Source organism: Leptonychotes weddellii, chromosome 2 (genome assembly GCF_054177405.1).
Source record: "Leptonychotes weddellii isolate Sample4059 chromosome 2, ASM5417740v2, whole genome shotgun sequence".
Taxonomy (NCBI): domain Eukaryota; kingdom Metazoa; phylum Chordata; class Mammalia; order Carnivora; family Phocidae; genus Leptonychotes; species Leptonychotes weddellii.
The window spans coordinates 14100702-14114387 of NC_138370.1; the positions used below are offsets into that span (position 1 = coordinate 14100702).

At 38.6% G+C, this 13686-nt stretch overlaps 1 protein-coding gene and 1 long non-coding RNA gene across 2 annotated transcripts in view; both read right to left on the minus strand.

Annotated features, from left to right (window-relative positions):
• The window catches only part of LOC145717709 (uncharacterized), a 96619-nt gene that overhangs the window by 54179 nt on the left and 28754 nt on the right, over positions 1 to 13686 (minus strand). The window lies entirely within an intron of this gene.
• Positions 8551 to 13195, minus strand: MTNR1A (melatonin receptor 1A). The gene is made up of 2 exons (XM_081812862.1): positions 13093 to 13195; positions 8551 to 9419 (listed from the first exon to the last, which is right to left on the minus strand). Exons 1-2 carry the CDS (start codon positions 13193 to 13195, stop codon positions 8551 to 8553), a joined length of 972 nt encoding a protein of 323 aa, XP_081668988.1.

The following is a 13686-nucleotide window of genomic DNA, read 5'->3' on the forward strand; positions in this document are numbered from 1 at the left end:
AATTTTAAAGAGAGAACAACTTATATATATATATATATATATATATATATATATGCCAAAAATACGGGTAACTACTATGAAGGGATAGAATATGACTCTAAAAATGAAGAATAAAAATGTTTTTTAAAAAAGGGATTGATAAGATGTTGGTTGAAAAAGGGAAAAAGAGAAATTCAAAAAAAAAGAAGACAGTTAAAAAAATTAACTATGAAAGACTAAAGAATCATGGTAAAAAAGCCATGGATTCTATGTGTGGTATTCCCCTAGGGCTGGAGTTCTGCCATTCTCATTGATCGGTAAACTCGGTCTTGGCTGGCTGTTCTCTCTGATCTTCTGGGGGAGGGGCCTGTTGCCGTGGTTCCCAAATGTCTTTGCCAGAGGCAGAATTGCCCCGCCCTTGCCGGTCCGGGCTAAGTCATCTGCTCAGGTTTGCTCTTGGGAGCTTTTGTTCCTTGCAAGCTTTCCCTACAGCTTTGGAGGAGGAGAGTGAAAATGGTGGCCTCCCAATCTCCGCCCCAGAGGAGCCAAGAACTCGGGCCCTGCTCCTCAGTGCACCCCCAGAGAAAAGCAGTCAATCACTCCCGTCTCCCCAGTCTCCGGCCACACTCCGTCCTCACCCAGCCTGTGACCGGGGGTTTCTATCTCTGGCACCCGACCCCATGTGGGGTCTCCAAACCCCGCAGATCCCTGCGGTGCGCTCCCACACCGCTCCTCCCAGGGGAGGAAGGGGAGTCTGCCCAGATCTGCCACTTGTTGGGTCCCTGCTGGAGGAGCAGTGGCCCGATTGTGCCGCGGATCACAGTTTATGGCAACCCCGAGCTGAGGGCCCGCGCCTCGGCTCTGCCTCGGCAGCCGGCTTCCCCGCTCCGATCCCTGGGAGCTCTGCTGCACTCAGGCACCCCTGATCTTTCTGTGACCCGAGGGTCCTGAGACCACACTGTCCCACGAGGGTTCCACCCCCCACTTAGCCACTGGAGCAACGTCCCTCAGTGGAGCCGACTTCTAAAAGTTCCGATTTTGGGCTCCGGGGCTCTATCACTTGCGAGAAGCGGCAGTCAGAGGCCCCTCACCCGCCATCTAGCCTCCCAAATATCGCATCGGATTCACTTCTCCGCATGACCTACCTTCCAGAAAGTGGTCGCTTCTGTTCAGAGAGTTGCTATTCTTTTCTTCGATCTCCTGTTGAGTTCGTAGGTGTGCAGAATGGTTTGATCCCTATGCAGCTGAATTCCTGAGACCAGACAAAATCCAGGTCTCCTACTCCTCTGCCATCTTGCTCCACCCCCTAGTAGCATGTTATTTAACCTCCATTTATTTGTGGTCTCTACAGATTTTTTTCTTGTAATGACTTCTTATTTCATAGTGTTGTGGCCAGAAAAAATGCATCGTGTGACTTGATCTTCTTGAATTTGTTGACCTTCGTTTTGTGGTCCAATATGTGACCTATTCCGGAGAATGTTCTCTGTGCTCCTGGAAAGAATGTGTATTCTGCTGTTTTTAGGATGGGATGCTCTGAATGTATCTGTTAAATCTATCTGTTCCAGGGTGTCATTCAAAGCCATTGTTTCCTGGTTGATGTTCTGTTTAGATGATCTGTCTGTTGTTTGTTGATGTAATGATGTAGATGATGTAAGTGGGTGTGTTAAAGTCCCCTACTATTACTGTATTATTATCTATTAATTCCTTCAGGTTTTTTATTAACCATTTTATGTATTTAAGTGCTACTGTGTTGGGCACATAAATATTTAATAATCATCATATATTCTTGTTGGATTGTCCCCTTTATTATTATATAGTGTCCTTCTTTATCTCTTCTTACAGTCTATTTTAAGGTGTATTTTGTCCAATATAAGTATTGCTACTCTGGCTTCCTTTTGACATCATTTGCATGACAGATGTTTCTCCATCCTCTCACTTTCAATCTGCAGGTGTCTTTAGGTCTAACATGTGTCTCTTGTAGGCAGCATATAGATGGGTCTTGCCTTTTTATCATTCTTCCACCCTATGTCTTCTGATGGGAGTGTTTCATCCCTTTACATTCAGAGTAATTATTGATAAATATGTACTTATTGCCATTTTCTTACTTGTTTTGTTGTTGTTTCTGAAGATTTTCTCTGATCCTTTCTTGTCTTCCTCTCATGTTTTGCTGATTTTCTTGATTTATATATCTGGATTTCTTTCTCTTTATTCTATGCAAATTTATTAGTGGATTTGATATATGCTTACTGTATGTTTGTATATAACATCTTCTGCATATAACAGTCTATATTAAGTTGATGGTGTTTTAAATTTGAACCTATTCTTCTCTCCTTTCCTCCCCACATTTTAGGTATATGTCACTATGTTTTATATCATTTTTTGTGAGTTCCTTGACTAATTTTTACAGAAATACTCATTTTTACTGCTTTTGTGTTTCCTATATTTATACTGTCACTTTTGGTCTCTCCTTTCCATTCAAAGAGTCCTATTTAATATTTCTTGCAGAGTTGGTTTAGTGCCCACAAACTCCTTTATCTTTTGTTTGTCTGGGAAATTATCTCTCCTTCTGTTGTGAATGATAGCCTTCCTGGATAGAATATTCTTGGCTACAAAGTCTTCCCATTCAGCATTTTGAATATATCATGGCATTCTCTTCTGGCTTGCCAAATTTCTGTTGAAAAATCTCCTGCTAGCCTTATGGGTTTTCCCTTGTAAGTTAAGGACTTTTTTTTTTTTTTTTTTTTTTGCTGCTTTTAAATTTTTTTCTTTTTCACTATATTTATAAATTTAATTATAATATGTTTTGGTGTCTGTCTGCTTTTATTGATTTTGATGATTGATCTCTGTGCCTCCTGGATCTGGATGTCTGTTTCCTTCCACAGGGTAGGGACATTTTTAGTTATTTCTTTGAATAAATTTTCTGTCTCCCCTTTCTCTCTCTCCTTCTTCTGGAGCTCCTATACAATGTAAGTTACTACATTTGATGGAGTCATTGAGTTCCCTAAGTCTGTTCTCATTTTCCATAATTCTTCTTTCTCTCTTTTGTTCAGCTAATTACTTTCCATTACTCTGTCTTCTAAGTCACTAATTTGTTCCTCTCCTTCTTCCATCCTGCTGTCCATTCTGTCAAGCGTGCTTCTCATTTTATTTATTGTACCCTTTATCTCTACTATGTCATTCCTTATCTCTGTTTTAAAGGTCTCATTCATGTCTTCCACTCTTTCCTCAAATCCAGTGAGTATCCTTATGATCATTGCTTTAATGTCTTTATATATCAGGCATGTCCTTATATCTGTTTTGTTTAGATCTCTGGTTGTGGCCTTGTCCTATTCATTCATTTGGGATAAACTTCTCTATCGCCTCATTTTGTCTGCCCCTCTGTGTCTGTTTCTGTGTGTTAAGAAAGTCAGCTGTGTCTTCTCCTCTTGAAAGTAGTGACTTTATGAGGAGGAGACCCTGGAGCGCCCTGCAGTGCCGTGTCCCCCGTTCACCAGACTCTGGCCCTTCAAGAGCGTGCTCTGTGTGTGTTCTTTACATCCTGCTGTTGTGTCTGGGTCACTTTTTCTTCCTGTGCAGTCAACTGCACTGACTCTCTGCCTGTTGAGGGCTGTGCTTGCTGTCCGTTAGTGGGACCCAAGCAGACGAGCTCTCAGGGGGCATGCCACTGGGGAACTTGGGAGCAGAGCAGTTGGTGTTAGCAAAAGGCTGCTGGGCCACTAGTCCCCTACCAGGCTCCTGGTGGCCGGTGGCTGCATGCCAGCACACTCAGAGCCATGCCACTAAGCATGGTGGGGTGGTTTGACTCATATTGAACTGTTTTGAATTGTCTAAACATTGATTCTCTAGCTCAATGGTCACAGAGTCAGTGAGGATATTATAGCTTCTAGGCACCAGTCCTCAAGCATTCTTAGAGATTTGTTGAACTCATTATGGAAATAGAAAGTACAATCATTTTTCTATTCCAAACAAAACTATTTTTCCACTCTGTGTTAATAAACCAGATATATTTGCATCACTCACTGGAAAGTCGCAGTTCTCTCAGAAATTAGAGCACCTGATTACCACAAGAAAAGGCAGGATTGGTATCTGATACCTAAAAGCAACAATAATCAATTGGTTTTGAAATGGGCATATTAATCATAGACTTTCTGTCCTCAAAACACAGAAATGTGTCCTTGTAATAAACTGCTCCCTAGGGTCAGAGCATTAGTTCTAAAAATGTAGAACAAAATCTAAATTTTTTTTTATTCTTTAAAGCTATGGATGCTGTTCATATTCTTGAAAATCATCAACTTTAAAGATAACACAAAAAGCAGCCTATTGGCTAAAACACCCAATATGCACAGGTACACACAAACACCCATACACAAAAGTGTTCTCCCATATTAAACTCTCCAACGGTAAAAAATACTGCTTGAGTAATTGCTTTTATTAATTTAAAATGTTTCTGTTCTAGAGATGGTAAATATTACAAAATATGATTAAGGCTTATGATTCTAACATCATTATATGTTCCTTTATGATTGATGTCCCATAGTTGAATTTAAATTTCTCTTTGCCACTTTAAAACAAGGTGATTGCACAAGTGACTCCATTATCCTTCAGTGGTAGACAAGCATGATTTGACCTCATATCCAATTAGAATAAGTCCCAGGATTTCAAGATTTGGCACAGCTAAGATGACACTCCTCTAAACATTATAATTACCAGACAACCTCCTGGTACCCATTTAGTTTGTTACTGAATTTTTACCATGTTTATTATTGTTACATTATATGTACACTAAGATTTGATTAAATATCTCACCATTTTGGTCTTTTCCTATATCTTACAAATCTTATTTACATTCAGTCTTTGATGTTCCAAAGACCTCAGCTAAAATATGTACTCACTTATCAGCAACATAAATATTGAATATGATTAAAATCACTTTCTTTTCTTCTCTAGATTTTCATCAACCCACAGTTTTAGGAGATTTACAGAAGTTGTGATCAATATATACCATTGTGGAGAACATAGCACTTTTTGTACTGTACAAGATAATTTTTTTAGTGGAGATTCTTTATTTTCTATGCATAAAAGTAGAGAAAAGTAAAAAGTGGGAAAAATAAATTACAAAAATTATTTTTAAAAAGAAAACACTGCTTATGCTTAGGCAATTCTTAAATATAATAATTTAATAATTTAAACTGACTAGAAATGTACCTATTTTATTCCAAATGTGTTTGCTTATTCACAGCAAAATATTTGATGATGCATCACAGACAGTCCAAAAATGGTCAAAATTATTACTCATTACATAACATTCAGGCTGAATGTGTTTACTCAATGAGCAATTATGGATTTAATATCCAAGATTGGTTATCATCTCATATAACTTGCCAGAATATTTAAAATCAGGTAGTTCTGCTGCTTTGTCAGAAAAAAAGTCATATTTATACATGGAAATGATTCAAACATAAATATTTGGAAAGGAAATATACAATAGAATAGACAAACTGAAATTATTCCTCTCTCCCCCCAAACTATTATCAGTTTTAAACAAATAAAATTACATTTTATGTGATTATGTAGCTTATATAGTAAGGTATAGGCAGTATGTCCCAAACTAATCTGTTCCAACAGGTATAATAAATAAAATAACATATGTTTAAAAGTGACATTCTCTTGTGGCAAAAAAAGAATCCTACATGATTTAAATTTTTCTTAAAAGAATATGATTGAGGCAGTCCTTCCAGTGGTAATATTCAAATGATATATTTAAATTAGGATGGTCAGATTCTTTGGTCTATCCACTTCAACTGGATATTAGTGTAGGAACTTAAATTGCATAATGCTAACAATTGCACATAATTCTAGCAATTGATTTTAGAAAAGACAATGATAGATGTTTTGCTATCCTTATTCCAAATCAAATGGCCTTGTGTAGATTTGCCTCTCCAGAGTTTCAGATTCCACTGAGTGCTTTGTAAAAAAAGACGTTTCCTCCCTGGTATTATCATAGATACTGTTTTTAGCCTCACAAAGTGTCCAGCCAATGCAGTGAAATCCAAGCTATAGGCAAGCACAAATGTTCCTAAAATTTGTAAATATGCCACTCAAAATGTTATTTCTTTTCATTTCCAACCCTCACGTCACCACCAGAACTCCAATAGACAGAGGGAAGGCTAAAAAATTATTACATTGGTAAGTAACTCTGATAGATTAGAGAGGTTTAATTTAACAGAGGTTTATAGCTGATTAACACAACACAGCAAATTTCATTGAATTTGTTTTGAATAATGCAGCACATGTTCGGTCATGCTACCCACATACCAATTTGTACTAAGCAACAGTCATTTGATAAATAGTAATCTCGTAGTCTTGAAAGAGTTAATATTCCAGTGTACAAAATAGTTTGTCCACTGGAAATCAGGTACAACTGATGATGTATTTGAATTTTTCGGGAGGAAAAAAACATATTTAGCTAAGGACTTTCTACTTATTAATATTATATTGAGGAAGCCAGTGATAATATTTTGAATGTTTATAAAACTTCTACAGTGAGATTCCATTAGAGGAAATCTGAGACTTTGGTCTTTATGAGTTGCTATTTCATTGTCAATATTTTACTAGATAGTATTTTGTTGTAATGAAAAACATGTAAACCTTTAAGTTACATATCTGATTTTAAGACGAGATACTCTACTTGGCACACAGTTTTTAAAGGACACAGTTTCTGTTAAGTGTTTTTGCTATTGTATAAATTAAGAAACAAAATTCTATAAAGAGCAAAGGAACATATAGTTAGCAACATAGTAGTTTACCCCCAGCATCAAGATAAAAGTATCCTACCTTTTTTTTTTTTTAAAGATTTATTTATTTATTTGAGAGAGCGAGAATGAGAGAGAGAGAGTACATGAGAGAGGGGAGGGTTAGAGGGAGAAGCAGGCTCCTCGCCGAGCAGGGAGCCTGATGCGGGACTCGATCCCGAGACTCCAGGATCATGACCTGAGCCGAAGGCAGTCGCTTAACCAACTGAGCCACCCAGGCGCCCCAGTATCCTACCTTTTAAAAAGAATTTAGGTTACCATGGTTAATTTTTTAAGGTTCAATTATCTGAAATCTGGAACACAGGTTTAAAAATTATCTATACTATTTAGTGTTGGTTCTGACTAGAACATTTACACATAAATGACTTGATGGGTAAAGTTTGAGATAACTTACACACACACACACACACACACGCATACAAACACATACACACACACACCTTCACTCTCCGCCACAAACTATAATTTAGTGTTTCCCAAATATGCTTGATGAAAACAGTTATCAGAGGGACCTTTTAAAACAAATGATAGAACTTTCCAAGGAGATTCTCATTATCTAGATACAGAGATATTCACAAATATATCTTATATAGATGCAAATCACCAACTCTTTCTGCTATGTTATAGTTTTGTTGAAGAACTTTAAAACACAAGAAAACATGGCTCTAATTTCTGCAAAGCACTCCAGTAACAAACCTGAGAGTGGTCCTAAATAGCTTTTTTGGAGCAAACTAGAGCCATAGTTTATGAAACATAGTTTACCTGTGCATTTTTTCTTCTCCTAGACTTTTAGGATTATTAAGGCAATCAAATACTGAAATGAATTATTAAAGAATATTGCTTTGAAATATCTATAAAAGAAAAACTATCTGGTTTAGATATTTACTTGTCCAAATAGATTATCAATCTAGGATGCATTCAGCACTGTATCTAAGGATCTATAGCTCTTTGATTCTTTATCAATTATCACTAAACTGATTAGATGACTTCATAAATGAACAGAGAACAGTTCAAAACAGTTTGTCAGTAACACGAATAATAATGATCTTCAGTGACAAAATAATAAAGCCAATGTCTAATAAAGTCAAATAGAGTTTTATGTTTCACTATTGTTTTCAAATACTATGGCTATTGACATCTGAAAAAGAGTTCCGTCATATACTTAGCTCTTTATCTAGTTGAATGTGCAACTTTTAATAGAGACCACATTTATGATCCTGACTATGGTTACCCAGTGCCACCGACTGCCAACTGAAAACTTTGTTATGGTTGTTGCTATTATGTCAAGGTATTCCCTGGTTTATTTTCAGCCTTCCACTGTGTAATGAATCAATCATCCCACTTGTTTGTTTATAACTATGACACATCATTTGTTTTCCAATGAGAAATCCTCAAAAAGTATAGGAAAAAAGCAATTATTTTGTGATACTCATTTGCAATAAAAGTTTGCACACTCTTTCTCCACTTGAATACACTTAGCATTTTTATTTAAAATTACTGCCCCCGCCCCGTCCCTGAACCATATTCTTGAATTAACATGTAACTCTCTATATGTTCTGGATTTCTTTTCATAAGCAGAATTAGAGACTTATTCAAAAGACTGATAGCATATGAGCTCATAAACGAGAGGCAACCTCTTAGAAGTGCAAGTTTTCTCAACTATGCTGTGTTTCTAGGCATCTGTCAAGAAGGAAGCAAACATGAAAATGAGTAAGACCTTGAGCAGTGTGTGTATATCTTGCCAGCCGTGCTTTGTATTTTAAACAGAGTCCACTTTTATTAGGTTATTGTTGGTCATTAATGGAGAGGGTTTGCACTTAACCCTATGTGCTGCATCATTCGAACTATCCACAAAGAATATTCTGGCTGTACACAGTGAGACTATAATCCTTCTGTATTCCTTTCTGAAATTTTGGTTCAGTAGTCCATATATAATTGCATTGAGGCAGCTGTTGAAATATGCCATATAGTAACTGGCCACAAATAGCCACTCTGGGACCCTGGGCTCCATGCTGACAGGGTCTGAAGCCACAGCGAGACCAATAAAGTTGAGAGGAGCCCAACAGATGGCAAAAAGGACAAAAACCACAAACATGGTGACAAAATTCCTCAAGTCCTGTGGTTTCATTTTGGGTTTATTGTCAGGTTTCACCCTCCATCTGACCTGAAGAACCAGGATCCATATTCTTAGGTAACAGAAGATGACTATGGTCATGGGCACTATGAAATGGAAAACCACTACGGCTATGGTGTATGCTGAACTGATAGACTGTGCAAAGGTGCAGGAGTAGATCCTTGGGTCATACTGCAGGGTTCCGGTTCGCAAGTTGGGCATGACCGCCACGAGCGTCAGCATCCATATCAGGAACACGTGGCAGAGGGAATTCTTGTTACTGTACACCTTGTCGTACTTGAGACTGTGGCAGATGCAGCAGTAACGGTTAATGGCAATTCCAGTGATATTGAATATGGAGCCAATGACACTGAGGCCCATCAGGAAACCACTGATTTGGCAGTGCAAATAACCCAGATTCCATCCATTGTTAAATATAGATGTCAGCGCCAAGGGGTATGGGTAAACAGCCACCACCAGGTCTGCAACTGCAAGGCTCACCACAAATATATTTCCTAAAAGAGAAAGGTTTAGGAAGTACGGGTTATCACCAGTTTTATATGGATTGCATTGGTTTTCTTTCAAAGTTATTATTTTTTTAAAGAGCTGTTTCTGCACCTCCAGTAACCTGGCATCACAGCCTCTGCCATATTACAACTGAAATGGAGGCCATTTTCATCAGGAAGCAAGCCCACTGTGGCCCCTTGTCAGACCAATTCTCCTGTTCACAAATTCCTGCATTCCTACGACAAGGCATAGTCCATGTTCAAAACTGTTGTTTATCAAACTGTTTGGTTGCTGTTCTTGGACAGCAATGAATCCTTGACCCTTGGTACAAGAGTTAAGAGAAAAAGAGTTTTTGCATCGACTGTCTGGGCTAGAATATTGACTTCACCCCTTCCTAGCTGTCTAACTGGGGCAAGTTATATTATCTCACCAAATGTCAATTTCCTCTTCTGTAAGATGGGGTTAATGACAGTACCCTCTTGATAAGGCTATGATGAGGACAAATTGAGGCAATCTGTGTCAAGTGCTGAGCAGTATCTGTCACATAAGTGCTCAATTAATGTTGTTGGTATTCTACAACACTCACCTCAATCCAAAGGAAAAGGTAGAAATACTTCTAGATTTCATAAAGAACTTACGGTATAAAAAATTAAACCCTAAATATTTTCTATGTTAATATAATAACACATTTGAAAGTATAAAAACAAGGAACTCTAGTCAAATTTTCTAAGATAGTCTGCAAAGTATGTTCTTTACTTTTGTAGCTCATTTGCCTTAGTTTCTTACTATTCCTTCTGCCTTCAATGGCTCTTCTAATTTTTAAAATGCTACCCATTTTCCCAAATCCATCTTAAATGGAAATGCCTCAAGCCTTTACTTATTTGCCCAACTACATGGAAGACCTTCCTCTTTCGCAGGCTTCTAAATCACTTTATTTGTACCACATTTAATTTAGATTAAATTGTAATAAATTTCAATAAAACCTTATTAAGTGCATTCAGTAGGTACTGGATAAACAGGAAAGAACAGACAGGGATCCTATGATTCTCAAACTGAGAAAAAATTAAAAGAGAGAAAGAAGTGTAAGAGTATGTGTAGAAAAAAAGGGAGCAAGGAATGGAGTGAGCTAGGAAGAAGTGGGGAGGAACATTCCAGGAGGAGTGACCATATATTTTGCCTTTTATTATATTTATTCGTAAACTTAAGTTTCCTATATTTCTATACCATAGTACCCTAAGAGTGTCCTCCTTGTAATTGGATCTTGAATAGTAGTTCCCAGTGAGACTTTTGCTCAAATGCTTGATGGCAGATATTAAATTGTCATCTCCCAATATCTGAAATAAAACCACCTTTGTATCTGAGGTTCCTATTTGATTAATTTTATTCCACATCCCTCCAAAAATTGCAAAGAAATGAAGTAAAAAAGCAGGTGTGCCTAAAAAAAAAGGGAAGGTTTTGACATATAGGTAGGAATTTCAGATAAATTGTTGTAAAAACAATTTCTTTGAAAACTGGTTACATGAGACCAAATGAAAGCAATAAAAACATATTTATTTTTCCCCACAGAACAATTTCAATCACCAATGAAATATTTAAATTCTAAAGTGGTTTTGTTTTAATGAATTTTTAACTCAAAATGCATAATACTTAAAAAATACTTATAATATATGAAATTCAGCTACAAATTATCATCGAAGCAGTCCATTTTTACCCAGAACGCTATGATGACAAACTGACATAGATTTATTTTTAAAGAGCTTAAAAATAAGATCATAAACAATGTCATAGATTTCTTTCATAGCTTTAATCTTCTGTTCCATTTAGTTTATAACAATTATGCTTCTTTTTTGTTCAAGTCATTACATTAATTAAATCATTAGTTTACTTTTCTTTGAACTAATCCCCTTTTACAAGTGTCTGGAGAAAAAAAAAATTAAGCCATAGACTCTACTACACAGATGTGGGTATCAGGTAACTCAGCTGGAAGCTTTATCATATCTGCAGGTGTGTGTGTGTTGGGGAGGAGGAGGAATGATAAGAGTAATTAACTTCATCATGATTATACACATTATAAAATCATCTCTTCTATCTCAGCTCTGTGTACCTCCAGATAGATAGCGATCTATCCTTTTTACAGGCATCCAACACTCCCTACAACCAGCACAGCAATGCATTCTGAAACTTAAAATAATTTCTGTTCATGGCTAGTAATTCCTTTTTTTTTTTTTTAAGATTTTATTTATTTGACAGAGAGAGACACAGTGACAGAACACGAGCAAGGGGAGAGGGAGAGGGAGAAGCAGGGGGAAGGGAGAGGGAGAAGCAGGCTTCCAGTGGAGCAGGGAGCCCGATGCGGGGCTCGATCCCAGGACCTTGAGATCAAGACCTGAGCCAAAGGCAGTCGCTTAACCGACTGAGCCACCCAGGTGCCCCTAGCAATTCCTTTTCTGTTGGATTTACTTCCAGTCCTTACCACAGAGGAATTATGGACTCCTAGGATGTTAAGATTGAGAGGAATATTAGTGATCATGCAGATTAATTCCTACTTTTTAGAGATGAGGAAAACAGAAATACAGAGTTAAATTGGATGAAGTCATACAATTAATGCAAGACTGCAACAATGCTGTTTGTTAATGTTGCTCAGTGCATTTCCTTAAGAAAGTTCCTGTGGCCAGAAATATGTGAGTGTTGGATATTGGGCCCTCTGGCCAGGCAGGCCCGGGCTTAGCGCCTCTTCAGGCATAATTCCAAAAAAGCATCTTAGAACCAGAATGAGGGGAAGGATAGGCAGTTCGAGGTCTCTCTTCTGGTAACAAGAAGAAACAGCTGACAGCCTCACAGTGACTAAAGACACAAGCAAATTATAAAATGCTGAGCAAACATTCATTCTGGTGAATAAAACCTTAAATTGTAGGGGAAATATGGCACAGATACGAATAAAATCAGTTATTAGACAGCTGAAAAGTTGCCTTGTCTAAACTGCTTCCTTCGGAACTAGTCCCGGGACTTCCCTCTGGGAATGGCCAAAGCAAGGAGCCATTGCTTTTCTAAGTATTTCTCTTCTTCTCACCATCTTCCCATACCTCAAGCTATTAACAGTGCCCATGAGGGCAGTGCCCATCCGAGATGTCTTTCTCCCCCTCCAATAAGACCTGGCATCGAGTTATATCTTTAAACAAAATGCAGAGTGGATGTATATTGTATGGACTAAGCTGAAAGGATGTTTGAATGCAGGGTTCCAGGGTCATGTTCCCCAGCAGAGACAGCTGCGTGAGATGTAAGAGGTGGAAGTGAAGGGCAGTCAGGCTCTCTCCACATTCCGAAGCTCGGTGTGCAGCTCCAGGCACCATGGCGGCTCTGGCTCTTTGACTCCTATCCACTGGCCTGCAGTGATGGTGAGGGTGGGGTGGGGGGAGGTAGGGGGCTCGGGGGTGCAGCGTGCCCACAGCTCCTGCTCCTTCTCTGAGGTCCACCCCGGCTTGGGGAAAGTGAGAGACTGGCAGGAATTCAGTTCATCCTCCTGGGTTCCAGTCCTTCCTCCAAGGTTCTCCTTGCTTTCCATTTTGACATCCATCGATTCTTCTCAGTTGCCTTATCTATGGACTTGAGGCTTGTGATGGTTAATTTTATGTGTCAACATGACCAGGTCATGGGGTGCTCAGAGAGCTGGTTAAACATTACTTCTAGATGTGTCTATGAGCGTGTTTCCAGAGGAAATTAGCATTTGAATAGGCCTGGTAAAGTCGATGTCCTCTTCATTGTGGGTGAGCATTATACAGCCCATTACGGGATTGAATAAAACAAGTTGGAGGAAAGGGGAACTCACTCTCTCTGCCTGACTACTTGGGCTGGATACCAGTCTTCTCAGCCTGTGGACCGTAACTGACACCATAGGTGCTCCTGGACCGTGGACCCCCAAGTGGTGGTGTGATCTGAAAGAGCTCTTATAGACTATGTATTGTCTGAGCCACCCGATCATAAAGTTGGCATGCACAGCATCAAATAGAAGTGGTATAGACAAAATCTGGCTCAAGTATATACTGAGGGCCCAAGTAAATTGCATGAGCAAGTGTCACAGATGCCCATGGCCCACATTCCTGCATCACTGCCCCCTTTTTCTCAGCCTGCACCTATGGCCTCATGAGAAGTCCCCTTTGGTCAGTTAATAAGGAAGAAAAAAATCTTTTGGCATGCTTTGCAGTTGGGTTTTCATGATAGGCTGGTGCTGCCCAAAATTGGATGTTGTAGCACTAGGGACAAGGTCAAATCCAGGGA

Coding starts and splice junctions, on each gene's coding strand:
- MTNR1A (XM_081812862.1), bottom strand. CDS start 13,195: ATGGGCTGTATAATGCTCACCCACAATGAAGAGGACATCGACTTTACC. Junction 9,420..13,092: donor GCTCATAGACACATCTAGAA/GTAATGTTTAAC, acceptor TTTCTCTTTTAG/GAAATATATTTGTGGTGAGC.